General features: G+C 50.5%; 9 protein-coding genes across 9 annotated transcripts; 4 read left to right on the forward strand and 5 right to left on the reverse strand.

Annotated features, from left to right (window-relative positions):
* Positions 1-70: 70 nt before the first annotated feature.
* On the reverse strand, positions 71-634 carry TRIVIDRAFT_153551 (uncharacterized protein; the record flags this gene model as incomplete). Its single annotated transcript, XM_014099718.1, has 1 exon — positions 71-634. One exon carries the CDS (start codon positions 632-634, stop codon positions 71-73), a length of 564 nt encoding a protein of 187 aa, XP_013955193.1.
* A 2,991-nt stretch (positions 635-3,625) lies between these two features.
* TRIVIDRAFT_223467 (uncharacterized protein) lies at positions 3,626-6,822 on the forward strand (the record flags this gene model as incomplete). Its single annotated transcript, XM_014099719.1, has 5 exons — positions 3,626-3,953; positions 4,017-4,707; positions 4,761-5,690; positions 5,753-6,116; positions 6,172-6,822. The coding sequence occupies 5 exons, from the start codon at positions 3,626-3,628 to the stop codon at positions 6,820-6,822; spliced, it is 2,964 nt and encodes a 987-aa protein (XP_013955194.1).
* A 547-nt stretch (positions 6,823-7,369) lies between these two features.
* TRIVIDRAFT_192474 (uncharacterized protein) lies at positions 7,370-9,075 on the forward strand (the record flags this gene model as incomplete). Its single annotated transcript, XM_014099720.1, has 5 exons — positions 7,370-7,454; positions 7,487-7,539; positions 7,609-7,878; positions 7,945-8,149; positions 8,201-9,075. 5 exons carry the CDS (start codon positions 7,370-7,372, stop codon positions 9,073-9,075), a joined length of 1,488 nt encoding a protein of 495 aa, XP_013955195.1.
* Positions 9,076-9,288: 213 nt separating this feature from the next.
* Positions 9,289-11,744, reverse strand: TRIVIDRAFT_90826 (lung seven transmembrane receptor domain-containing protein; the record flags this gene model as incomplete). Its single annotated transcript, XM_014099754.1, has 7 exons — positions 9,289-10,113; positions 10,179-10,424; positions 10,485-10,559; positions 10,623-10,986; positions 11,050-11,216; positions 11,287-11,320; positions 11,386-11,744. 7 exons carry the CDS (start codon positions 11,455-11,457, stop codon positions 9,422-9,424), a joined length of 1,650 nt encoding a protein of 549 aa, XP_013955229.1.
* Positions 11,745-12,263: 519 nt separating this feature from the next.
* On the forward strand, positions 12,264-14,184 carry TRIVIDRAFT_59426 (uncharacterized protein; the record flags this gene model as incomplete). The annotated part of the gene is made up of 3 exons (XM_014099721.1): positions 12,264-12,290; positions 12,365-13,565; positions 13,664-14,184. The coding sequence occupies 3 exons, from the start codon at positions 12,264-12,266 to the stop codon at positions 14,182-14,184; spliced, it is 1,749 nt and encodes a 582-aa protein (XP_013955196.1).
* Positions 14,185-14,576: 392 nt separating this feature from the next.
* TRIVIDRAFT_153443 (uncharacterized protein) lies at positions 14,577-16,778 on the reverse strand (the record flags this gene model as incomplete). Its single annotated transcript, XM_014099722.1, has 4 exons — positions 14,577-15,186; positions 15,289-16,173; positions 16,336-16,595; positions 16,719-16,778. The coding sequence occupies 4 exons, from the start codon at positions 16,776-16,778 to the stop codon at positions 14,577-14,579; spliced, it is 1,815 nt and encodes a 604-aa protein (XP_013955197.1).
* A 2,124-nt stretch (positions 16,779-18,902) lies between these two features.
* TRIVIDRAFT_171010 (glycoside hydrolase family 64 protein) lies at positions 18,903-20,410 on the reverse strand (the record flags this gene model as incomplete). The annotated part of the gene is made up of 1 exon (XM_014099723.1): positions 18,903-20,410. One exon carries the CDS (start codon positions 20,235-20,237, stop codon positions 19,098-19,100), a length of 1,140 nt encoding a protein of 379 aa, XP_013955198.1.
* A 742-nt stretch (positions 20,411-21,152) lies between these two features.
* TRIVIDRAFT_51159 (glycoside hydrolase family 16 protein) lies at positions 21,153-22,322 on the reverse strand (the record flags this gene model as incomplete). The annotated part of the gene is made up of 2 exons (XM_014099724.1): positions 21,153-21,815; positions 21,882-22,322. 2 exons carry the CDS (start codon positions 22,320-22,322, stop codon positions 21,153-21,155), a joined length of 1,104 nt encoding a protein of 367 aa, XP_013955199.1.
* Positions 22,323-23,622: 1,300 nt separating this feature from the next.
* TRIVIDRAFT_186679 (uncharacterized protein) lies at positions 23,623-24,291 on the forward strand (the record flags this gene model as incomplete). Its single annotated transcript, XM_014099725.1, has 1 exon — positions 23,623-24,291. The coding sequence occupies one exon, from the start codon at positions 23,854-23,856 to the stop codon at positions 24,076-24,078; it is 225 nt and encodes a 74-aa protein (XP_013955200.1).
* Positions 24,292-24,369: the final 78 nt, after the last annotated feature.

Raw genomic sequence — 24,369 nt, forward strand, 5'->3', positions numbered from 1 at the left:
TTAATGGTCAGAGATATAATGCAGATAATGAATATATTTGACATCTGTAGTCATCTTATACAAGAAATGCTTATTCTCTTGCAATTCTTTCAATCTTTTTGGCGAGATCCATTTCACATGAGTTGGAATTGCTTCCTGTCCACACACGCCCAGGCGTGATGTAGTCGTACCGGTGCCGTTCTTCCACCATCAAATGAAGCAGCGCTTCAATGCCATCATAACTGTGCAGCCGCCTGTACTCATACTCATTAAGCGAACATTTGTATCTCGCAAATTCCAGCAGATCCGCAGCAAGAGCGGCAGCAACGGGAGTCGCAAACGAGGTCCCCGATTGCAGCACTTTCTTCCCTTTCCATTTTGACTCGATCGAGATGCCAAGGGTCGAGAAATTGGACTTCCTTGCCTGTGGTGAAGGGCTTATCCCGCCGTCATTGCCATTGCCATCGCTGGCATGAATACATATCACGCCGGCCCGCCTGGCAGGATACGCTCTGGGCTTGTTGCCACCATCGTTTGCCGCTGCGGCGAAAATGATGATGTTATCAGATATTGCACTGGATATTGCCTTGTCAATTTCCACATTGCGATGATCTGACTCGAACCCAAACGAAAGTGATATGATGTCTACACGCATTTTGTGTGCCCATCTTATTGCCTGTCAATTAACATCAGAAAATGAACTATAAGTGAAAGATTGAGGAAGGTTACCTCAGCTATACGAGACAGTGATGATGGGTAGAGTGTTTGGCCATCAGAAACTTTGGCAACATACAATTCTGCTGCAGGAGCTATATCGAGCACGAGTCGAGCAATATGCGTCCCATGGCCATGTGAATCTTGCACGTCTTCTCCGTTACCTGTGAAGCTGCAACATTCCTTGGTAGAGTCACATTCAAGGGCAGTTTGGATGATAATATCGTCGTCTTTATCAATTCCCGTGTCGATACTCGCGATTCGGATTTTATTCCTCCTCCATGTTTCCCTGGGTTCCGCGCAGTCATCTGAAAGACCATGAATCATCCCTGCAAAAGATTTAATATTTCGCATGAATTTTCTGGCAAAAGAGGCCTTTCTGTATTGTTCGTCAGCGTTATTTTGCCATATTGAACATTATTTTAACTTTGACTCACGTGGCATCATGAAAACTTGGCTCGGGAGTTGAATCATCGAACCATATGAGAGGTCTGGACTGTGACAAGGACGCTGGCGGCAACTGAGAAAACTTGGCTGGTTGAGGAAACCCTTTAAAAAGAAGAGAAGTACTGCAATACCTTTGGGTAATTATTTGATGCAATGGAGATAAGATGTACCTGTAAATCGCTGCCGTCCGTTTCATATCTTCTTTCAGGCTGGGGTGACTGAACCTCTCAACCAGCTCACGGAAGTTTAGACAGGCTTCACCGATTTGCTGGTAATTGCTATCTAATCTCCTCTTCCAGCTTGCTAAGGCACGTTTTAGCATACTGTCTTTAGAAGGTAAGCCAGTTTCCCAGTCTTCATCTTCGGCAATTGGCTTAATTCTCCGCTTGGCTTCCATCTCCATTACCAAAAGTCCAAACGAAAGTATAGCCTCATTTTCTGCTTCTTCAGCCTCTGAAGCATTTTGGAGTGAGCATGCAATATAAGGTCGCCACCGTTTAAGAAGATCATGCGTTTCTGGAGTGCCATATATCATCACCTGATCTATGGCCAATCCACTTCGAAGCCAATGGCTAGCATTTAAATGAAACAATGACGAGGCGAGGAGAAGTTCGACAATCTTTTCGTCTTCTGGCTCGAAGTCGTTCATGCCAATCATATTGACCTGCGTGCTTGAATTGTGAATCACAAGCTCTTCGAGCGTGGATTGAGATTCTGGGGCACCAAGTTGATCCATTGACTCTTTGGCCTTGTCGTGCCATATACCGCTACTATCGAATGCAAGGTGTAGCGTCTTGGAAGCCTGTGTCTTAACTTTGGGGCTCACAAAATTATCATGCTTGAAGGTGTCGAAACTTCTTGGGCGTGAAGCCCTGCGAGGCATTAGCTATTATAGCACGTATTGAAGTATTAATAAGAGAAACTATACCATTCGCACTTTGTGCAAACCCATGATTCATTTTCACAACAGGCCACGAATAAATCGAGGCTCAGACTGGGGCCCAAAAAGCCAGACAGATGCACTCTGGCCTCATGTGGTCGAGAGCAGACGATACTTTCGCTCAAAAACCGAAAGAGCGAACTTGATGATAACTTAATATCATGGGCGCGGCGGATAAAATGTATTTCATCATTCCCAAGCAGGTCAGCATTGTCGATATTGCCATCCGCAGCACTCAGTGACTCCTTAAAAACCTCTTGGACTTCTAAGTGAACATGCTCGATCTGCTCTGACAAGCCTTTGTAGTGCAATAATGTGCGTGGACCATGGAAGTTGATGAAGCGAGCATATTGAAGAAGAACATCGGTTGAATACTCGCCAGAGTGAAGCCAGATATCTCCTTCATTTCCTGCAGCCTGTGTGTCCGTAGCATCGGCACGTGAATTACAGAGAAGGCATCTTAAAATCCATAGCTTTGGATATAATGAACTAAGCTGGTTTTTCTTTTTGCACGATTAACATTCTCAGTGATAAACACTACAGGAAGGCGAAGTATTATAGACTTACCCATTGATGATGAGGAATCACGGTCTCTCCATCGTCTCTAATGTTCTGGCGAACATTATCTGCAACAAGATTCTCAAATATTGAAAAAAGTGAATGCAACGCTGAACACAACTTGTCAAAATTTGCCGTTTCGAGGTCTTGGTGGAGCTGAACATGTTGTATTTGCAGTGGAATTGCCCGTATTTTTTGGCGAATATTCTTCACGGCATTGAAGATTCTCAAGTCCGTGTCACTTCGTTTATCTGTACGAGGAAGCGCCTGCACAAAGAGGGGATAAAGAGCAATCAAAAGATGCCACAGATCTTGAGCATCAATAAAGACGCGCATAGCTGTGGCAGTGTATCATCAATAGATCTCTATGGTGTTTGACAGAATTGATATCGTCTGTGATGCGGGGGACCTGGCAAGAGGCTGACATCTCACCACAACCTACGATAACTTGGAGATACTTGCGGCTCAGATAGTAACGTACCATTGGTCAGCCAGAGGTATTATGCATATATGTATGTCGCATGGCAATGGCAAGGCTGCAAGGATTAGTTGCAGGTAGTGGTGCGTGTCAAAGGCCACTGGTTGGTGGGTAGAGAGGAGGTGCATAAAATAACCTATCATGATACACACATACCCCGCCGATAGAAATATCCAGAGGTCTTTTGATGTACTCCTCATTTTGAGGGGTTTAACGAACAATTACGACTTGTGTCACCAGAACATATTTGTTTCAAATCAGACGCCTAGAAGCAGGGTTGCTGGAAGGAAGCCACCAATTTCAAGTCACCTGGTCTTTGTTGCTTGAACAAAGCTATATGAGGAGACTGCTATCTCCCTTTGTTGAATGCGTTCAGAGATAAATGCCGCAGATAGTTCACTGCCGGTGCACCCCCTTGACCTCATCGCTCTTCCTTGTATTGCATGTGTCCTGATTTTTCATATCTCGTTCACGGATCTTTTGGTATATACCTACCGTATAACTCAGATATGAGCGAACACGGCTCCTCAGATGGTAATGAAATTTACGACATTGTCATTGAGTGTTCCAATCTCTTTGAAACTATCATCTTATTTGAAAATGGCGACCACAGCGGTAATCAGCCTGCAGATGCGTCTCATCTTCAACCTGGCAAGAACGATACCACGAGACGTACTAGGATTGGACAACTTGGAAGAAGCTTCGATTTATGGATAAATTATACAGGCGCATTAGCTTCAATAGATAGATCGCTAGATAACCGCCTGAGGGACCATTCGGACATCAAAGAAATGGTAATGGACCTTCTCGAAATGCTTCATAGGAACTTGTGCTACAGTAAGTGTTGAGCACTGCCTTCAAGTGCTTTTTAATATCTCTAACCCAGATGCTTTACTGCAGTCAGTAGTGGTAATATTTCGAAGGAGCGACAAGAACTTGATGAGGAAGCCTGGAAGGCAACCGAAAAATCCGTCACAGATTTGCATTTCATGGCTGCAGCCATTCGTCGTGCGTCAACCCAAAGTCAGAAATATGTTCTTTCATCAACATTTGAGCAAAACGAAGAGGCCTATTTCGAGGATTACGCCACCATTCTTGCTAGGCGCGACTTTCCGAATGCAAGGCGTTCTCTTTGTGAACATCTGGGTGCTTCTGTTGCTGTTCGCCGTCAAAAGATATTTCGCAAGAAGGCACATGAAGAGAAGCTCAGCAAGCGACGAGAGGTAACTGCGTTGGCACCGAAGGCAAGACTACATGTAAATGAGCCACCTCCAACAGTCAAAATACCACAGACTCAAAATCGAGTACATCCAAGGATACAGCCTCTTCGGTTTCAGGTATTGGAGAAAAAGCACAACATATCTTCGAGTTCTCATGATTCCAGAAGCGAACTACAAAGTACGGTAGCCCGCAACTATATAAAGCATGGCCCAAGCCTCTCTACTATCAGCAGTGGATCATCTATTCGTATTGGGGCCATCGGGTACCCTCAAAAGCCAAAGCCCTCGCTAGGCGATAAATATTGTGCCTGTCCATACTGTGCGAGGCCTTTGGATTCATACAAACTTGAAAAGGATACAACGTACTGGGAGTAAGTTCACCCATAGCTTCGTCGATACAAGATATATTCTGATGTCTGGATAGAAGTCATGTAGATGCGGACATACAGCCATATGTCTGTTTATCTGAAGACTGTATATCTCCCTTTATATTTTTCTCTAATATGAGTCAATGGCTTAGCCATATGGATACCATCCACTCAGGAGAATGGAATAGGAAGATCCACATGGGGACATGGTACTGTAATGTCGATCATGATGGCCGAACTCATCAATTTAATGATCGTATGGCCTTTGTTGCGCATATGAAAGATGAAAAGAGCCATCCTAGCCGACATCCCCCCAATGAATCGCAAATTGACACGTTGTCAAGGAAGATGAAAAAGATTCTCACTCGAGAGGATCAGTATGTATGTCCTTTCTGCGATTGTGTGCCAGCGGAAATGGCGCCTGTTTTAAAGAGAAGTAACCATGAAGACATCATGCAGCTACTAGTCAAACATATCGCCCAACATGTCAAGGCATTTACCTTCGTATCGGTCCCCGTGTTAGCAGACGAAGACTATGAGCAAAGGGCGTCTATGACTCCTAGCAGTGGCGATGATCAAAAGGCGTCTACGACTTCTGACGATGACTATGAGAAATGGCAACTTATGAGGGAGGCTTCCAATGCCTCTGATTCATCTGATCTTGCTAACTTTGATGATGCTCCCCATCTCTTGAAAGAGAACAAGCCTCTGGGTTACGTGGAGACTTATCCTGATACGATTGAAACCATGTGGAGCGAAATCGGCGTCAATGATTACAAAAATTCTCACAATTCCCCTGCAGGACCTGCAGCAGGAAAACCAGACCCGATTCTGGAACATCTTGCTCAATATCAGTCAAGTAACTCTCTAAAGCAGGTTGGAGGTCAAGAGGACCAACTTGGTTTCGTGGATACAGTTACAGACAACGAAGAGAGTTATCCAAAAGGCTTCAAAAAAAGAAGCAGCGAGATCAATAGTATCCCAATGTTAGTAACACCGTCTCAATTATATAACCTGAGCCAAGAATGGTCACTCATACAGTTTCAAGGCATCATCCGTGGTTGGAGAGCTCAAGAGAATTTCGAATGATCATATCAAATCTCAGAGACGAAGACACTAAAATACCTCCTGTTAAAATCGCTATTATTGACGATGGCATAGATACTACCCTGGATATCTTTGATGGAAAGATTGAAGCTAGTGTTTCATTCTCTCCTAACTCGTTCTTGAAAAGCAATCATTCTAAACTAAACTATAGGTACAGGTACTTACCACCAAGTACACTGAACCACGGCTCTCTGGTGGCATGGCTCGTTTGCTTAATGTGCCCAAAAGCCAAACTCTACATCTACCGGTTAGACGAGACAGTGTCACCTACAGAAGTAAACATGGGAGAGGAGTCTGCAATCAAGGTACGTTAGAGTTGTCAGCCAACTAATAGCAGATAGTCCTACTAACGATAAGCAGGCAATAGAGTGGGCCACGGAGCAGAGAGTGGATGTCATATGCATGGCTTGGACGATTGGAAAGAGAGTCACCTACAGCGTGCAGAGGCGTTTTGACAGTGCTGTCTTTAATGCTGATGATAAAGGCATAATCATGGTCTCCTCGGCTGGAGATCAGGAAGATCAGTTTGTGAGGACAAGGCCAGGAAAGTCGGACAGGTGCATCCGAATAGCGGAGTCAACCCCAATCGGTGGCGGCATACAGTTGTATCCCATCGTGCACAGACTAACAGCGGACTTCTTCTTCCCGGGGAAAGCGATCCCGCTTGGCGGCCCTGAAGGGTTTTTGTCATGCAGCGGCGAGTCTGCTGCAACTGCAATTGCTGCAGGAACGGCTAGCCTCATGCTCTACCTCGATAGATTAGCGGAGAAATGGGGGCGTCCTCGGGAATGGAATCCTCCTCTTCAAGGAATAGCTGCCATGAAGAGGGTGTTCGAAAGGATGTCCCCGGGGAGATACAATCCTCCAAACCTCGAAATATTCAACAAGTTTAACGAAACGTCCTTCACAGATAACCTTCAGGAATCCTGCACAAAACTGAATGATATACTGGCCCCCCTTAAGGCAAGTCAAACAAGCAACCTGCTCCGAACACCCATCTTGGACTACTAATATCTGACATGTGATCACAGGTTAAGAGTCCTGGGGAGTTGGGTCTGGAATATAAGTACCTAGCATAGCGTTTATGTAGAATACATGTACACAATACATAGAAAAAGGGTAACAAGTTGCATGTGAATTGGACAACATACATGTAGCCAATGACCCCCAAGAAAGGCTAGAGAGAGCTTTATCTTATCGTCGACACTAACCCGCTCAGGCGTAGTTGGTGGCAGTTATAGTGATTATAGTAACAAGCTCTAGCTGTTAGTTCTGAGCTTCAGCGTCTGAAAAAGAGACTCGACACTAATAGGGCCTCGGATGGCACAGACAGAACCCGCGGCGCACTCGGGAGAAAAAAAAGCTCCGGTTTTGTTCGAGCCAACGACAACTCTCAAACTGTTGACGAACTACCTATTAACTCAACTCATTGCACTTCATTGCCCATCTCCTCACTCACTCACCGTTGAATGAAGAAATAAAAAGTGCAATTTACTTCTGGCCGGCGCCACAATGAGGCCCGTCATTACTGCTACGGCTTCACTGCCCAGAGCTGCACATGTTGCGAGACGACGACTATCATTACTACAACCACCATCACACTCTTATATACATGCAGCAAAGCCATCAATATACATCCCTCGGTATTTCTCGTCAACTAGTTCTCGCCGTGTAGAAGAGAGAAAATGGTCCACGCCATTGGCCAAGCAGCTCTACGAAGCTATATCTGTATGTTAGCCACTCATGAAACTCATGCAACACAAGACTCGCCTCAACATCGCTAACCAACTCCTGCAGACCACCGGCTCCGTCCCCTTGGCCAGCTACATGCGCATGTGCCTTACCGGTGATCTAGGAGGCTACTATACCGGAGCCGTTGGCGAGGGCCGTGACCAGTTTGGCGCCAAAGGAGACTTTGTCACGTCTCCTGAAATCTCCCAGATCTTTGGCGAGCTTCTCGGCATCTGGTTCATCGCCGAATGGATGAGCCAAGGCAGGCCCAGCAAGGGCGTCCAGCTCATCGAGGTTGGCCCCGGCCGAGGCACCCTCATGGACGACATGCTTCGTGTAAGCCCTTCACGGTTCTTTACCTATCTATCATATCCCATATATTAATTAATGTCTCCCCGATAGACTATCCAGCGGTTTCCCGCCATGGCCAACAGCATCGAAAACGTCTTCATGGTCGAGGCCAGTCGTGAGCTGCGCGAGACGCAGAAGAAGCTCCTCTGCGGCCCTGATGCGCCCTCGACTGAATCCAAAGCCGGATGCCACAGCCCCAGCAAATACGGCTCAGCACCGATTGTCTGGACCGAGACGATCAAGTCCATCCCCATAGGTAAGAACAGCTACAACAACTCTACATGATATGGGGTTAACCATTTCGCAGAGCCAGACAAGACTCCCTTCATCGTAGCTCACGAGTTCTTCGACGCTCTGCCCATCCACACCTTCCAATCCGCCGCCGCAGCAGCTCCAAAACCCTCACCATCAGCCTCTTCCTCCACCCAACCAGACGATGCTCCCGCTCCAGATCCCGCACCCCCAACCATGGAGTGGCGCGAGATGATGGTCTCCATCACCCCCCCAGGCACAACCCACGCAGACCTCGGCACCCCCAAGTCCCAGCAACACGAGCCTCCGCCAGAGTTCCAGCTGGTCCTCTCCTCCGCCACCACCAGACACTCGCGCGTCCTCCCCGAGTCCTCCTCCCGCTACCGCCGCCTCAAGCAAACCCCCGGCTCCGTCATCGAAATCTGCCCCGACGCCTCCCTCTACGCCGCCGACTTCGCCGCCCGCATCGGCGGCTCCCGCACCCACCCAAAGGCTTCCCCCAGCGGTGCCGCCCTCATCCTCGACTACGGCACCTCCGACACCGTGCCCATCAACTCCCTCCGCGGCATCCGCCAGCATCGCCTCGTCAGCCCATTTGCCGCCCCGGGCCTCGTCGACCTCAGCGCCGACGTCGACTTCCACGCCATCGCAGAGGCCGCCACCCTCGCCAGCGACGGCATCGAGGTCCACGGCCCCATCTCCCAGGCTGACTTCCTAGAGCTCATGGGAATCCGCCAGCGCGCCGAGGCCCTCAGCAAGGTGCCTGGTGTTTCCCCATCCAAAGCCAGCGACATTGAAAAGGCCTGGAAGCGCCTCGTCGACCGTGGGCCCAGCGGCATGGGCAAAGTGTACAAGGCGCTCGCGATATTGCCCGAGAACGACGGCCGTCGTCGACCGGTTGGATTCGGGGGTGATGTGACGGAATCTTAGAGCTTCAAGGTTCGACATGTACATGTATGATAAGTTTCTAGCTTGTTCAGTATCAATGCCCAGTTAACATCCTGTGACTCTGTACCTTCAAGTGCAGCTCCCATTTCTGACTTGCAAGTCCATTCGTTGAATCTATTTGTTTTACATCGCCGTCGACCAGTACTCATTGAAACCAGCCTACTTCACCAAAAAAGGGCTTCATCTTCGTCTCGTGCTTTGTCAATATTTTTCTATTCTACACAAAATAAACAACGTTGTTACGAAAACCCAAATTCATAAACTCCGAAAAGCCTATTCCGTTCCATTCTACAACCAAGCGGTTCCAAAAGACTCGTCCCCCCCCTCCTCACAGTTTCTTATGTACAAGCTTGGCGTCCTCATCGTCGTCGCTTTCAGCCTCGCTGTCTGATGCCTTGTCACCGTCTTCGCCAACAGCGAATATTGTCTCTCCCTCAAGAGACTCTCGTGGAACGCCACGAGCGGTTGCTTGTGACTGCGCACCACCAGGCACGGCTCTGCTGGTGCTGGCTTGTGCTGGTCCAGCACCTGTCAAACCGCTCTCTTGTCCGAAGCCGGCAACAGGTTTGCCAATCTGTGCCTCTTCATCATCTGAGTCGTCAGGCATGCCAATGTCTCCTATTTCAAAGTTGCCATCATCGTCTTGCGCAATTTCGTCACTCATGGCAAAGCGGCGGTTGTTGACTGTTGGTCTCCAGAGATATGCGACCCAAGCAACATCAGCAAAGTAAACAATGTTGAGCCAGCCGTCCAGGATGAACCATCTAGTCTTCCAGTGGAAAGGAACAAAATCAGGATCGCCGACAGACGCAAAGGTGAAGCTGTTGAAGAAGAAAAAGGCAAAGATGACCAAGACACTGATGAGGATAGCCCACCACAGCTTCTTGTACATGCCCTCCTTAACATGCTGTTTGCGTTCACGCAGGTCCTTGAGAGTGAAGTTGAGCGAGTTGAGCGTCCAAACATAAAAGCCAGTCAAAGTTCCGGCCAGCGGGAGGACAATAAGAAGTACATAGGGCCCTGTCGGTGTCTCTTAGTATTCTGAGGAAGAGGGACGGAGAATGAAGCCAGAGTTCTCAACTTACCAGCACTTTCTGGTGATACCAGTAAACTTGTGACTGCGTAGACAATGCCAAACACAAAGTGCGCAGCGGCAAGCCATCTGACGTAGATCATTGTGCGGCCAAGGGTGGGCTTGACGACACCGTATCCCATGCAGACGATGAGGAGCAGGAAGAAGGAAAAGGAGTTTCGAGCCGCGTTGAGAATCGCAACAACAATGAGATAGATTTTGCTGCCCACGTTGGCAGTTCCGTGGTGATTTTGGAAATCTAGGTAACTAGTTAGCATAGAAATAAGATGCATGTGTGGGTGTATAGATGGCCACATACCGTAGAAACCCCATGTCAGGAGCATTTCAATCGCTAAAAAGATGAGAATGGCCGTGATGTAATTTTGCACCGCAACTGCAGCAGGGATGGTTAGAAAGAAAATAGCGGGCATAGTTCAAGGCAGCATCCAGCACTCACGAATATCATGTCGGTGTTGAAAGTACAGAAAAGCCCAAAAGACTGTTACCAGGGCGTATAGAATGGACATTCCACCGTAGAAAGGCAGCTTTGGAATTTGGGTTGCCGGCAGCTCTCCATAGGCATTTCGGAACTCGACCACGGCATTGTACTTCTCAATGTTGAAGCCCTCGGTGATGACGCAGTAGTATCCAGTCTTCTTGATGGGGTAGTTGATCGGAGTCGGGTTGTTGAGGTGGACGGCCTTGCTCAGAATCAACGTGTTGGATTTCTCAGTCGCATTCGGGGCCAGAACAAATTCGCCCTTGTCGGTCGAGTTGCAAACGCCGTTTTTAATCATGCTATCGTCGCAAAGTGCAAGTCGCTGATCATGGTCGTTAGCAATGCGGAGACAGACCAGCTATATATGTGTATATGAGTGCCTTACTGTAGCCTGGATGTCTGGATCCGGGATTCCAATAAAATCGGCATCTCTCCATTCGAAAATAACCAGACTCGCAATAGGATCATCCCCTTGAGGAGCGGTATTATTTAGAAACTTGACGAGAATAAACGGATCAACCGGCCCGCCCCAAGACGTGCGACTGTACATTCCTGGAGCCCTCGTTAGCCATCTTCAGATGCGGGATGAGCACCAGAGCCATGGACATGACATGATGCATACCTGTGCAGTACTGGCGAGAATCCTCTTTTTGGTTCTGCAGAAACAAGCTGGTTAGCCAATGCCACCCCTTTACGGGCGTCCAGCACTTGGCGCGCATACCATGGGAACCTCAAGGGCCTGGGCGGTCCAGAGCGACATGCCCAGGGCGAGAAGCCCGAGAAGAGCCCTCATGCTGGCGACGGATCCAGGCGCAGCGCAAAAGTAACTCGGGGTTGACGATGAGCGACTGTGGCTTCAGCCCAGGTGATCCAAGGGAGCCAGGAGAGCCAGGAGAGCAGAAGCGGCTTGACGATGACGGCGAAGGTTCGTTCAGGGACCGGATCAGCGTTGGTTGGACTGTGCTATTTCTTCAGCGACCGAATTGCGCGGCACTAGAACAAAGCGCAGCTGGTCGGAGGTGGGTTCTGTCGTGGCCTCGAGGCAGCCAGAAGAGACGAGAGACAATCGCTGTTGCGGAGGAGAAGAAGCAATTGCAGGTGTCGAGTCGAGTTGCATGCACTAAGGCATTACGAAGCTGGAGGAAGTAACGGGATACGAAGCAGCGAGATCTGGACCTGTCGAGGTGGCAGCTTTCGGGATTGGAGCGCGCACGGTGTACCTGAAGATGCGAGCGATTGGGTGGTACGTAAGGGCACTTACGCAGCCCGCTAAAGTAGCTTTTGCCAGGGTAGCTCGGGCTTGGCGGTACCTGTTTGTAGCGGGCTGGTACCGGGTTGGTACTGTACCTCAGCACTGTAAGGCAATGCAATGCCGAGCGCTGATAACGATAAGGAATTGTTATTTCTCGAGTCCATCGTCATGCTTCATCTGCAAGTCATACATAATCATACCCCAAAACGATACGATACGATACCCGTTTGCATATAATCAATCCATTGTGATTTCCGTTGCATACATAATCCTTTCGATTCATCACTTTTTTTTAAAAAAATTCCTTTCATATTCTCTCTCTTTTCAATACCAGCAGCTACTACGCCATGGGGAAAGGCACCGACAAGCTCTATGTGAGCAATTCAACTCCATTCCCTCTCACGTGCCATGCGCCGCTCATCGACTAACATCATCCATTCTCTGCCAGATCACCCATTCCGAATGGTCCTCGTCAGATGCCTACTCCGCCAGCGTAGGAGCCGGCGCCTCCCGCTCCGCACAACAAGTCCCCTTCCGCCGACTCCCCTTCAACTTCTGCGCCGCCAGTCTCCAGCCCTTCAAGAACCCCGTCTGCACCCCCGACGGCACCGTCTTCGACGTCGAAGTCATCAGCGCCTGGCTCGAGAAGCATCCCAACCAGAACCCCGTCAATGCTGAACCCCTGCAGAAGAAGGACCTGATCCGCCTCAACTTTGCCAGGAATGCAGAGGCAGACTCCCTCGGCGCCGGCCTGAGCGACGGCAAAGGCGACCTAATCGATCCCGTCACCTACAAGGTCTTCACCGATAACACGCACATCGTCGCCATCCGACACGGCAACTATGCTAATGTATTCGCCTGGGACACCGTCGAGCGCATGAATATCAAGGCCAAGTCGTGGCAGGATCTTGTCGACGACCAGCCATTTACGCGCGCCGACATCATCACCCTTCAGGATCCCCAGAACATGGCGAGCCGGAATCTAGACCAGTTCAAGTACCTACAAGATGGCGAACAGGCTCAATTGACAAGGGAGCAGCAGGAGGAGCGCAAGGCCGGAAACATCAACGCCGGTGCGTTAGGCAGCATGGGCGACAAGGTGCTCAAGGCCAAAGCCGCGGTGGAAAGGGCGCGCAAGGCGAGAGAAGCCGGCGGCGACGTCAACAAGAGCTCGGGCGCGCTGGAAAAGTCGAAGCAGTCAGGCTCTGCCGCTGCTGTTCGGCAACCCATGATTCAGGACAGAAAGATTGCCGCAAACGCCGCCGCATACACCACTGGCAAGGCCGCCGCCAGCTTCACCAGCACTGGCTTGACCCCCGAAACAAGCGGCGAAAGAGCGCTCCTCACAGACGAGGAGTTTATGCTCAAGCCGAAACGCGTCAAGGCCAAGGGCTACGCCAGGATAGAGACCAACCTGGGCAACCTCACCATCGAGCTGCAGACCGAGACGGCGCCCAAGGCGGTATGGAATTTCATCAGGCTCGCGCAGACGGGCTACTACAAGGGCGTGGCATTTCATCGAAACATTCCCAACTTCATGATCCAGGGCGGCGATCCCACTGGTACCGGCAAGGGGGGTACGAGTATCTGGGGCAAGAATTTTAACGACGAGTTTGATGGCCCGCTGACACATGATTCGCGCGGCATTGGTACGTTTCAATAGCTTTTCATTTTCTTCTCCAAATACATTGTTCGATTGTGTTTCCCAAGTAGAATTCTAGAGGCTAATACGATCACTCGAAAACAGTCTCCATGGCCAACAAGGGCAAAAACACAAACTCGAGCCAGTTCTTCATCACCTATAAAGCAACCCCCCACCTGGACCGCAAACACACAATCTTCGGCCGCATCGAGTCCGGCCTCGACGTCCTCGCCAAGATGGAAGACGTCCCCACCGACGGCTCCAACCGCCCCCTCAACAAGATCGTCATCAAGGACATTGTCGTCTTCGTCGACCCCTTTGAGGAGTTCCAGGCCCAGAAGAAGGAAAAGGAGCAGCTCGACCGGCAGCAGGAGGAGATTCGGCTGCAAGGCGGCACCGAGGACGACAAGACAACATGGACAGGCAAACGGCTGCGTGGCGACGGCACGTTTGCCAAGCCGGATGCGAAGCAGAGCATCGGCAAGTACCTCGACGCGAGCGCAATGGATCAAGGATCAAGTAGCAGAAGAAAAGGCACAGACGACACAGACGACGTGGACACATGGGAAACACAACCGCGGAAGAAGATGAAAGCAGGCGGGTTTGGTAACTTTGACAGCTGGTAAAAAGGGGGAATCGACATGCAAGAGCTACAGCGACAGCGAGCTTTTTGTCTATCTGATAAAATAAATGATGATATAATGTAATACAACTAAAATGCAGCTGACATGAGAAAAGTGGAAACAAGTCGTAGCTAAATAGCGGTTGCAAAGAAATAAAAAAGGAAAAAAAAATGGTCCAAAGCCATCATATCCATCGCTCAAAAGTAAGGGGGGGAAACGAAAGAGAGGAGAAAAGGAGATACTCGAAATGATGGGCCACATGTCAGCATTCTTCGTACTCAGCAAGAAGAAGACGAAAGAAGAAGAAAAGAAAGTAAAGGGTAGCCAAGTATATCCAACGAAAGTCATAGCAAAGGGGGGAAAAGAAGATGGAGTTCAAAGAAGAAAGATTTTGTCTACACAACCAGCGGCAATGCGTCATCCGGTAATGACGGCAGACGGGTTGTCGGAATGCTGGCCCAAGTCAACGACTCAACCTTGTTTTGCATCATGCCCGCGACAACTCGGGCCTGTTCCAAGCCCGTCTCGCGATAGATGGACATGAGTCTATCGACAATGTAGGCACTCGTCTCGTGCGTGCAGGATGACGACAGGCCCAACGTATAGAGCGGCCAGATGATGGTGTTGCTTGCCGTGGCCAGTGTCAGGAACCTCTCCGAGTCGCAGCCTCGACCATTGTCCAGCTCGGACTGGGTTGGATCGAGCAGCGTCGGACGTGTTGCTACGCTCTCCCGTGGCCAGGCAGGAACAGGAGATTTGCTCTCGTCCCGATCAGAAGCCGGTGGCAAGAGTGACGGTGTCGCTAGAATAGTCGACGATTGGTTCTGGGCAGTGACGGTAGGATGAGTCTCCTTGGTCTTGCTGTACTTGACGTCTCGGGAGCTCACGATGCCAAAGTGCTGGGGCACGCTCCCAACGACGGCCTCGCCGAGCATGCGCAGCATTCTCATGGCCTTGACCAACAGCATCTGGTGGTGCATCGGAAGAGTCGTGGGATCCTCGACACTATGGCACAGCTGCTCCAGGATCGTCTCCTGGACGAGCATTCTCATGGTCCGCACAGCGTTCCAAGCCGTGGCCTGGGTCAGGCCAGGATAGACATGGCACGTACGACCCATGATGGCCGGGTTGGATCTGGTCAGCTTGACATTCTGATAGCGCCAAGACGGTGGCAGTCCGTTGATGAGTGTTTCAAACTCCTCTTCGATCTCGACAAGACTGCCGACAATTTCATCCACGCCGGTAATCCGCCTGTGCTTGATGTCGTGTCGTATCTGAAGGGCCCTGTACAAGGGATCAATAACACGCCATGCCGGCCGCCTGCTGTCCGCCACATGCCGCAGCTCGTTTCGCAAGTCCACAATGGATTTGGGCATGGGCAAGCCGCTCTGGATGCAGCTGATGAGGACAGAGTGGCATAGCATGAGAAACATTCTGACGCCAGCTTTTGACCGAAACTGTGCCTGACCTCTCATGGTGGCGAGCGTGGCAGCGCCGTTGATGTGCTCTTGCCAAGCGTGTAACGTCTGCGGCGTGCGTCCGGAGATGAACTCGTATGTACCGAGAATGAGGACGCCTAGCATGGTGCTGTCCTCGACAGCCTCACCCGGGTTTCGGAGAGCGGCGTTGGCCAGCTGCAGAGCAGTGCCATAGCTCTGTTGGGCACGCATCATGGTCTCACGATCACCGGTGATTTTAGAGAGGCCGACCAGACCGACAGCCGTCATGCCGGCAGAGATGAGAGCATCTGCCCTCTTGAGCGGAGGCACGCCCAGCCCCCCTGCGCGGCTCATGCTGGGCGGCTTCCAGATGTCGTAGATGAAGTCGTAGTTTTGATAGCAGCCATGGTCCGTGGCAACATAGCGCGAGAAGAAGAAGGCAGTGCCGCGCTCCTGCAGGGAATGGGACGGCGCATAAGGGATATGTACCAGCGTGTCAGTTTCATCATCAAAGTCGAAGCTGTCATCGCCGTCGTCGTCGTCATCGTCGTCACTGTGACCGCGACGGACAATGCGTTCGTATTCGTAGGGGTACGAGTTGGTCTGCCACGAGTCGTTGTCGTACCTGTCGCCATCGCCACGGGAGCCAGCCAGCAGCACCGACAGAAGAGGCCCATTCTTGGAATGGGTTTTGAAGGGGCCTAGGGCCTTTGACGGCCGCGGGCTGTCGCGCAGGACCAGGACGCCCGCTGATGGAGATGGTGGTGGCGGGTTTAGAGGCAGAGGCGCTGCGTCTAGCTTCGGAGCGGCCCGGACGCCATGTTTCAGCTTCTTGATGCGCGGCTTCGCAGTGGTTGCCTTTTTAATCACATGGTTGCTCTCATCTCGAAACATGAGATCGACGATGTTGCGATAGCCCGGGCATTCTATCTGGCGCTTGGTGCATTGGCCGCAGCCAGGGTCTTTCTGATCGCACTATGGGCGGAGGAAGAGAAGCGTAAGCATATGGAAACGCCACACTGGGTTGCATGAAGAAGCTCCAAGGATGAAGCTCCACGGATCAAAAGAGGGCAGAGGCTGTAGACGATGCAAACCTACTCGGATCTTGCGCTCTCGGCAGTTGGAGCAGCCCTTGGAGGGCTTGCCGCAGTAGACCATTGTCGAGGCTGGCGAATTAGTAATTGCTTCTCTCGCTGGTTGTCTCTCGTTTGTTGTTGGTCTTCTCTCCCACTTTCTCTGTGTCTTAGTCTTTCACTCTCTCAGTCTCGTGTCTCGTCCTCCTATCTTCTTCCTTGTCCCAAGTTCTTGGTGTTGCTCGCTCCGCTCTGTTATGCTCTGCAGCAGCCAAAAAGGCAAGGGCTCCAGTCGCGATGCTACCGCGACGGGCCAAGATAAAAATGTCTCCGGGAGTCCGTCGCTTGGCTGCCGCGGTTCCCATGTGGCCTCCCCCTCTCTCTCTCTCGCTCTCGCTCACTCTTTCGCCTTGTCTCTGGTTTTCTCCCTCTCCCTCTCACTTTGTCTGTGGTGCTGCGCCAAGGGCCCGAGCCAGGAGCAGCTCAAGTCTCGTGTCGCCTGTTGCCGCTCGTCATGCGAAGGCGACAGCCGCCCAGCTAGTGCTCGTAATTGCTCGAACCAAGTTAATTTGGTGCACGACAGGCTCTAGCTCGCGGTACGAGAGGTGGAGATTGTGCCTCCAGCCAGAAATTGTAGGTACCTTGACTTAAGTTATATGTAACGTACAGTAATCAAGCAAATGCGAGCCGCGAACCTGCTAAGGTGGTGGGGCACGGGGAAGTGCCATTGAGTGCTTAGGCAGGTACTAGCCCGAGCGCCAAAAGCCACAGGCCAGAAGCGGTACCGCCTTAGCAGAAACGGTTCGCTAACATTGAAACCAAGCCGGCCAGAGTAGTACAAAAACACCAGGCCTTGAACTGATGCGACGAATATGATTGCGACAGGTGTGTAAAACAGTGATGTGTACTAATAAAAAAAAAAAAAAAGAATACAAGCAACTCGAGCCACTTCTACTACTGTAGCCAAAAGAGCCACCGTAGCATCAGATGCAACACCCACTGGAGCCCCTCGCTTTGTGCTACTGCCAGCTAACATGTACTAGGTAGGTGGTGTTTTCGTTATGCTTCCGGCTTGGCAGGCATCAAGCAATATATGCTGCTTACTCCGATCCTTTCGAAATGCAGGGTACTGTACTGTACCAAATTTTAATACATCTGACCTGTCAACTCGGTCAGAAAAATCCCATAATTACCTCCAGCGTGCGGCAGGGAATTACTTGCAGAAGGGGTGCCGTTTGTTGGATTTGACGTAACAGCAACACGGAACTCACTTCTCGATTCTCATCCTCCCCCCGGGCCCCCCCCCCCGACCATCTCGGCCGGTTCCATTTCTGTTCCCTGTCATGTCAATGTCATGTCAATCGGCATTGTTTGAAAACAGAGAGACGGAGCGCGGCCCGTGCTCCACGAGAGAAGGGGTGCAGCGGTTTCTGGTTGGTGGACCTGGGCTGAATTCCGAGTCCGATAATGCAGTGCAATCCTTGCATTGACAAGAGGAAGCGTTGCAGCGGGACAGAAGCAGGATTCCAGACCGGGTAATTGGTGAGATGCCTGGAAAAGCTGCCGTACAGTCCCTTTCTATTCCTACAGTATGAGCACGAGTACTGTACCTGTATCTAGAACGAGTGTAAGTGAGGGATGAGTAGCACAGGCAGGGTGTATTGTTGCCTGAACCGAGCACGCCATCCAACAGTTAGTTTATATTTGCAACAGTTGTACCAAGTATGTTGAGCACTTTCCGGTACCTGTACCTACAGTAGTATTTGTAAGAGCCTCAGTGGCACAAGAATGGTTCAAGTAGGTCAGGTAGGTATAGATACGAATCATTGATGAGGCCCAAGAACTATTAGTCGAAGCTTGTCTTATGTCAAGCATCTCTCAAGGACAGCCCACCCTCCGGCTTACTCGCACTCTCTCTTCTCTTGTCGCTTTTTTTTTTCTTTCAGCTCCTGTCAAAGGATGCAGCTAAAGATGCTATAATTAACAACGCCGCCAAATCTGCCAAACTGTGATCGCCAACAACCTTCTTTTTCCAGAGACTAGAAAGCAGGCTAATTCAGCGGGGCCGCGTTATGCAAAGTTTTATTATGCTATAAATAAACACAAATGATGCCGATGAACTCTTGACATGTGAGATGCCATGAGAGTAGGTATTCAGGAGATTGGCATGAGAGTCATCCTGGGAGTTGACATGAGAATCGTCGTGATTGTAAGCTCAATGAACAAAATAGCTAGAGTACGTCTCAGTCAAAAACAAAAGATGCATTCTGATATTGTATATACAAGCCTCATCAGCGTAGACCAAGTCCATCAACGCCATATACATCCCAGCATGGACTACATCATAAAACACCAACATGTCCAGCATCCCATATACAAGCACCCTACACACGCTCATCACCCATCAAAGAGGCCCCCCAACCCCAATCGTCAACACCTTTGGATCCCCATCATTCAAAAACCCGCTCTGGTCCGTCCCCCCAATCTTCCCAACATCGTCATACGGAAACGCATAACCCCTCCCCCCAATGCTCACCTCGTGGCAAATCCTCGCATAGTGGTTCGTCACCGCCTCCTTATAATACATGCTCACGTCCTCCCCCTCCGGATGCGAAACCCCGTCCAGCAACGTGCTCCTGTTGAGCGCCGCCGCAAGCCGCGCCCCGACATTCAGCTGCTTGTCCGACACGCCCGCGCCGTGCGCAAAGGGTCCCGAGTCGCACGAGAAGATGTCCGCCTCCGACGGCTTTCCAAAGACACCTCCGCCTCCAGAGAACGAGAGCAGCTGTCCTGAAGCATCCACGCGGCCGACAGCATCGCCCCAGTCGGCAAACTGCATGTTGACCACCAGATCCGCCGTCTGGTACTTCTTCCACACGGCATTCACGTACCCCTGATAGTATCCGCTGAACAGGCCCGGAAACATGACCCTCCCCGAGTTGGGACTCAAGGCACGCAGATTCTGACCGCTGCCACCAGCCTGAACAACAAGACGATCCCATCCCGCGCCATCCACGCCCGCCTGCGCCCTCAACTTCCCACAAATCGCATCCAGCGCACCCGCCGGCATGCCCTCAACACTCGTCACCTTCCCGGCCCCATTCTCCAGCCTCAACGACACCGGCACGCTGAAGAAGTCGACATACGACACATTGACATACAGCTCGACATCATTCAACGTAAACTCGGCAAACGCCCACCGAATCCCGTAATTCGGGTCCGCCGGGTTCGTCGCCGAGGGCTCCACCACCGCGGGCCCCGGGTTGAGCAGAAACGTCAGCGGCGACTCAAGGCTGAACCAGACCCGCGCGCCGTCCAGCCGTGGCACCGTCAGCGTGCGGCTCCGGCCCGGCCCGCCGATGGCTACGGAGCAGTCGCGGGCCAGCGGCTGCAGGATGGTCGAAGGCGAGGAAGGGAAGTAGGGCGTGATGCCGTCGGCGCTGAGGAAGAAGACGCCCTGGGCTGCGCGGCCGGTGACGTAGGCGTAGAGCTGCGAGGCATTCGAGTTGTTTTTGACCACGAGGCTGAGCGTAGTTGGCGTCATGGCTGTAGCAAGTTGAGTTGGGCTTCTTTATAAACGATACCAATTAGTAGTAGCAGTAGTTGAATTGTAATTGTAAAACTCCATCCAGGTATGAAAATGTATCAGGCAACGGTTCAGCTATATACATGTATGTACCTACCTATGCACCCAGACATTTCATGTAAATCATCTCCACAGTCAGCTGGCGCCCTCAGCTTGCGCCACGATTCCATCCACCACTTCACTTGGACAAACCAAGTCACCCGCGTGTTCCCAGTCTCACCTCTCTCAGCTCATATACATGCAATCAATCACATCTTAAATTAAGCATACCTCTACATCCCAAAGCCAAGGCTGTCGCGTTCCCCATGATTGAGCGACGATCTTCTTTTTGTCATTCTACCACACCGAGCTGCTTCGAATAAATCACATGTCCAATACCTTTTGTAAAGGTAAAACCCCATCACCTCCCCAAAGAAGCAAAGATTCAAGAGGAAATATTGAAACATCAGATCCAGCTGCTCGGTGTCTTGTGGGCCCATGACGGCATCGTGCATCTGACCAGCACCCTTGACAAAACAAGCAGCTGAATCACGCCGTCATTCTTAAGTGTCTCATTAAGGAAAGAGAAAAAAACGTCACAGAGTCAACAAATCAATCAATCAAATTCATGCAGGAAAAAAGCAAGATCCATTATTCACTTAACAAGGACACTCATCGCCTCCAGTGCTGACTCCCTACTATGTGGTGTCTCGAGCATTACCAACAAGGCTCAACTATATCATATACACCCAAAAGTGCTGTTTTCCTTCAATGTATAAAACTCCAACTCCAGCCCCCAAAGCACACAAGTCATAGACTCATTATTGCATTCCACTTCACGTCAGAAGAACCCATTCATGAGCGCCATTCATTAGCACGTCCAAAAAAGAGCATTCACAAGCATGCGATCATCAGCACCAGCAACATCACACTCGCCATCGTCTGCCCCGTCTTGCCTAGACGAACTGCGCCGCTCTCATCGTCTCCTCCACCACTGCTTGGCTTATTCGGATCACTCGTGTTGAAAAAGGTGCCTCCTGTGCTGGCATTTGCTGCCGTCACGTCTGCAATCGTACACACCCTGTCATTGTTACTGCTATCCGAACCGTCGCCGCGTGCCCTTCGACAGCTTTCAGCCGCGCTTTCTTGAATAATTGCGTTGGAAGAGTTGAAGTATGCCTTGACGTAGCTCACAGTGAGGACGGCGTCTTCCGTGGGAGGGCCTCCAGACCACAGGGGATTGCCGTTGCTCCAATGCTGCAGAATGATGTGGCCAGGACCAGAAGGCACCGACGTTCCGTTCATCTCGGCCAGCAGCTTGCTGTCGGCGTAGAATAAGACTCGACTTGGCAGGTAGTCGAAGCGATACTCATGGAATCCAATCGTGGGATCAAACGTGAGGTTGACCACCTTGAAGGTGCCCGTCTTGGACGCATCATAGCCCGCCTTCCGCGACGCTTCCGACTGGATCACGAGGTTGACGGGATAGATCTTCTTCACGGGGTCAAACTCTCGCGACAGAAACTCCATGTCAATCTCCTGGGTGTCATTGAAGTACTGTGGAAGACAAGCCAGCATCAGCATACGATAAGACTAACAAAAAGCAACGGACAAAAGACATACCCAGAAAAAGGCTGCGCAGGTGCCATTGACGGCCGTCAGCTTCATGCCCGCGCGATACGAGCCGTAGTGCATGTCATTTCTCGCCGAGTCCAGCTCCGCCACCGGAATAGCCTCATTCATAACTGTGCTGCCCACCACCAGCCCAATCCCATCACCACCAATTGAGCTCGAATCAGCACTCTCCGTGGCATCACCGTCTTCAGCAATCGTGAAAACATTGTCAGGAGCAAACGCCTTGCCGTACTCGCCTCTTCCAGCCCTCGCCGAAACGTTGTACTGCTGCCGCCTCCACGTGCCGTCCCGCGAAATGTCTTTCATCTCAAAGAACTTGCTTTCCATCATATTGGTAAAGAACAAGTCGTCATTCAGATATCCATTCCGCGGCGCGATAAACCCGCACTCACAGTCCGCTACCACCAGACACGACGTGAGTGCCACCATCAGAGCCAACAACAGGCCCAATCCCCGAGCGGTAGCCATGAGCCCTTTTTTCCCCCCCTCCTTTCTGGATGCAGTATATTTAGAAGAGCAAACTGCTATGGGTGAGCAAAATGAAGAAGAAGAAAAGTATGATTAGAAGCACACGAAGATAAAAGAGACAAAAGATGAAAGCAGAAGAAGCAAGCAACAAGTCCGAGCCACAGAAACACCAAGCAAGTGAAGAGACAGTGAAGGACAAAATGAGCATGTGCACGCCACATTCTGCTTGCCACGACTCGAAGCAGCTACGCGAGATGCAGCCCGCAAGGCAATACAAGGTCAGGCACGACGAAATAGTGCGGAAATGAGGGAAGCAGAGACAGAGACGCTTCTTGTCCTTGGTCTGAAGTTTCTGCGCTTCGAGTTACACACGGTCCTACCCTCGGCTCGCGCGTCCGTCTCCTCTCCCTTGCGTCCTGCATGTTATTTTATTCCACGGCACACTCACTCACCAGCTCGCCGGGGAAACCAAGGCCCGTGCCGTCTTCATTGTCGTGTCGGATTCAATGTCCTCCGCCACGTTGGTACGTAGATGTACATCATTACGTTACCTTGCATATACGTCTGGTATAAGTCAGTTGGGCATCTTCACCCAAGACATCGTCCATCGTCCATCACGCCTCATCTCCTAAAACCTCAAACCTTCCCCATTAGGCCATTGCCAGAATAGAGGGGAGGGGAGGGGAAAGCAAGAGTCAAGTGTCACCACTCCCTCCAACGGCCTTCTGACCTCCCCAGCTTCTCCTCATCGGATGACACCACAAGAAGTCGCACAGCGTTTGACAAGAACGTGGAAACCGGTTGGCTTGCCACAAACCAGAAAGCTAATTTAAATAAAAATTACCCTCATCCGAGGAGCCAAGCATTTTCCATCTTGGTACGCATATCACGACTCTATTTAGTGCAGTCACATGGCATAACGCTTGTGCTCGAACCATGAAAACATCACATTTGCACACACACACGCACTCTACGTGGCATCGTCTTTTGACAGAGACACAATTATTCGAATTGTAGTACTAGAATATCTATACACACCGAAGCAGCGGGACTGGCTCTCGTCCATAAGCACTCTCGCATGCACAGTAAACCATGCAGCGCGAGTGCCCGTCATTCCGTAAGCATCCCTTCGTAGCATAACCAAAATGAAGAACAAAGACACAGCACACAAACAAACGTGACAAGAGGAGAGCACACAGTTCAAAGGAAAGAAGAAAAAAAAAGGAGAAGAGAGAAGTAGAAAGGTTCAATGAAGAATAGCAATCTGTATATCGAACAAGGTATCTGAGAATTGGAAAATTGCCAATGGTAAATCAGACTGCAATGCCAACGAAAAGCGACAGCAAGCAAGCAGGAGCGAAGAGAATAGGAAAGAAGAACAGCCGCTGCAAAGGAAAAAGCAACAGAAAAAAATTACCATGATAAGAAAAAAGGGGGCAACAAGGGCCATTAGAAACAAAAAGGGAAATGCGAAAAAGGCGGCATCACCATCATGGACCAGCCAATCAACCTGCCCTCGCAGTTCATTAGCTTGCGCTGCCGCGGTGTCGAGATCCAAATATCCCTTCTCGGGGCCCCGAAATCATGCGAAACGTCCAATCCTATATCCCGCCAGTATTTCCCTGCTTTCGCCGCCTCTCCAAAATTATCCCCCATGATCCTTTCGATCGACCCATGCAGAATAAACGACCAAATACAAATCAAAGCCAATAATTAAGAGCAGTAACATAACATAACAAGACACACGATCACCTGCCCTGTCTCAGGAGCCGTCAAGGAAATAACATGAGAAACCGATAGAAAAGAGCAAAGAGAAAAGAAAACATGAGCACGAAGAAAACAAAAGCATAGTCCCAGCATTAGCCTTACTCCGTTCCGAACCGCACGCGCCGCAATGTAAAAATATTGACAAGCCAGTGGAAATCAGCTGAAAGAAGAAGAAAAAAGGAAAAGACAATAGGAAATAAAGCCATAAGAATCGAGTTGCGCGTTAGGAAAAAGCCGGCGC

The sequence above is a fragment of the Trichoderma virens genome (assembly GCF_000170995.1).
Source record: "Trichoderma virens Gv29-8 chromosome Unknown TRIVIscaffold_76, whole genome shotgun sequence".
NCBI lineage: Eukaryota > Fungi > Ascomycota > Sordariomycetes > Hypocreales > Hypocreaceae > Trichoderma > Trichoderma virens.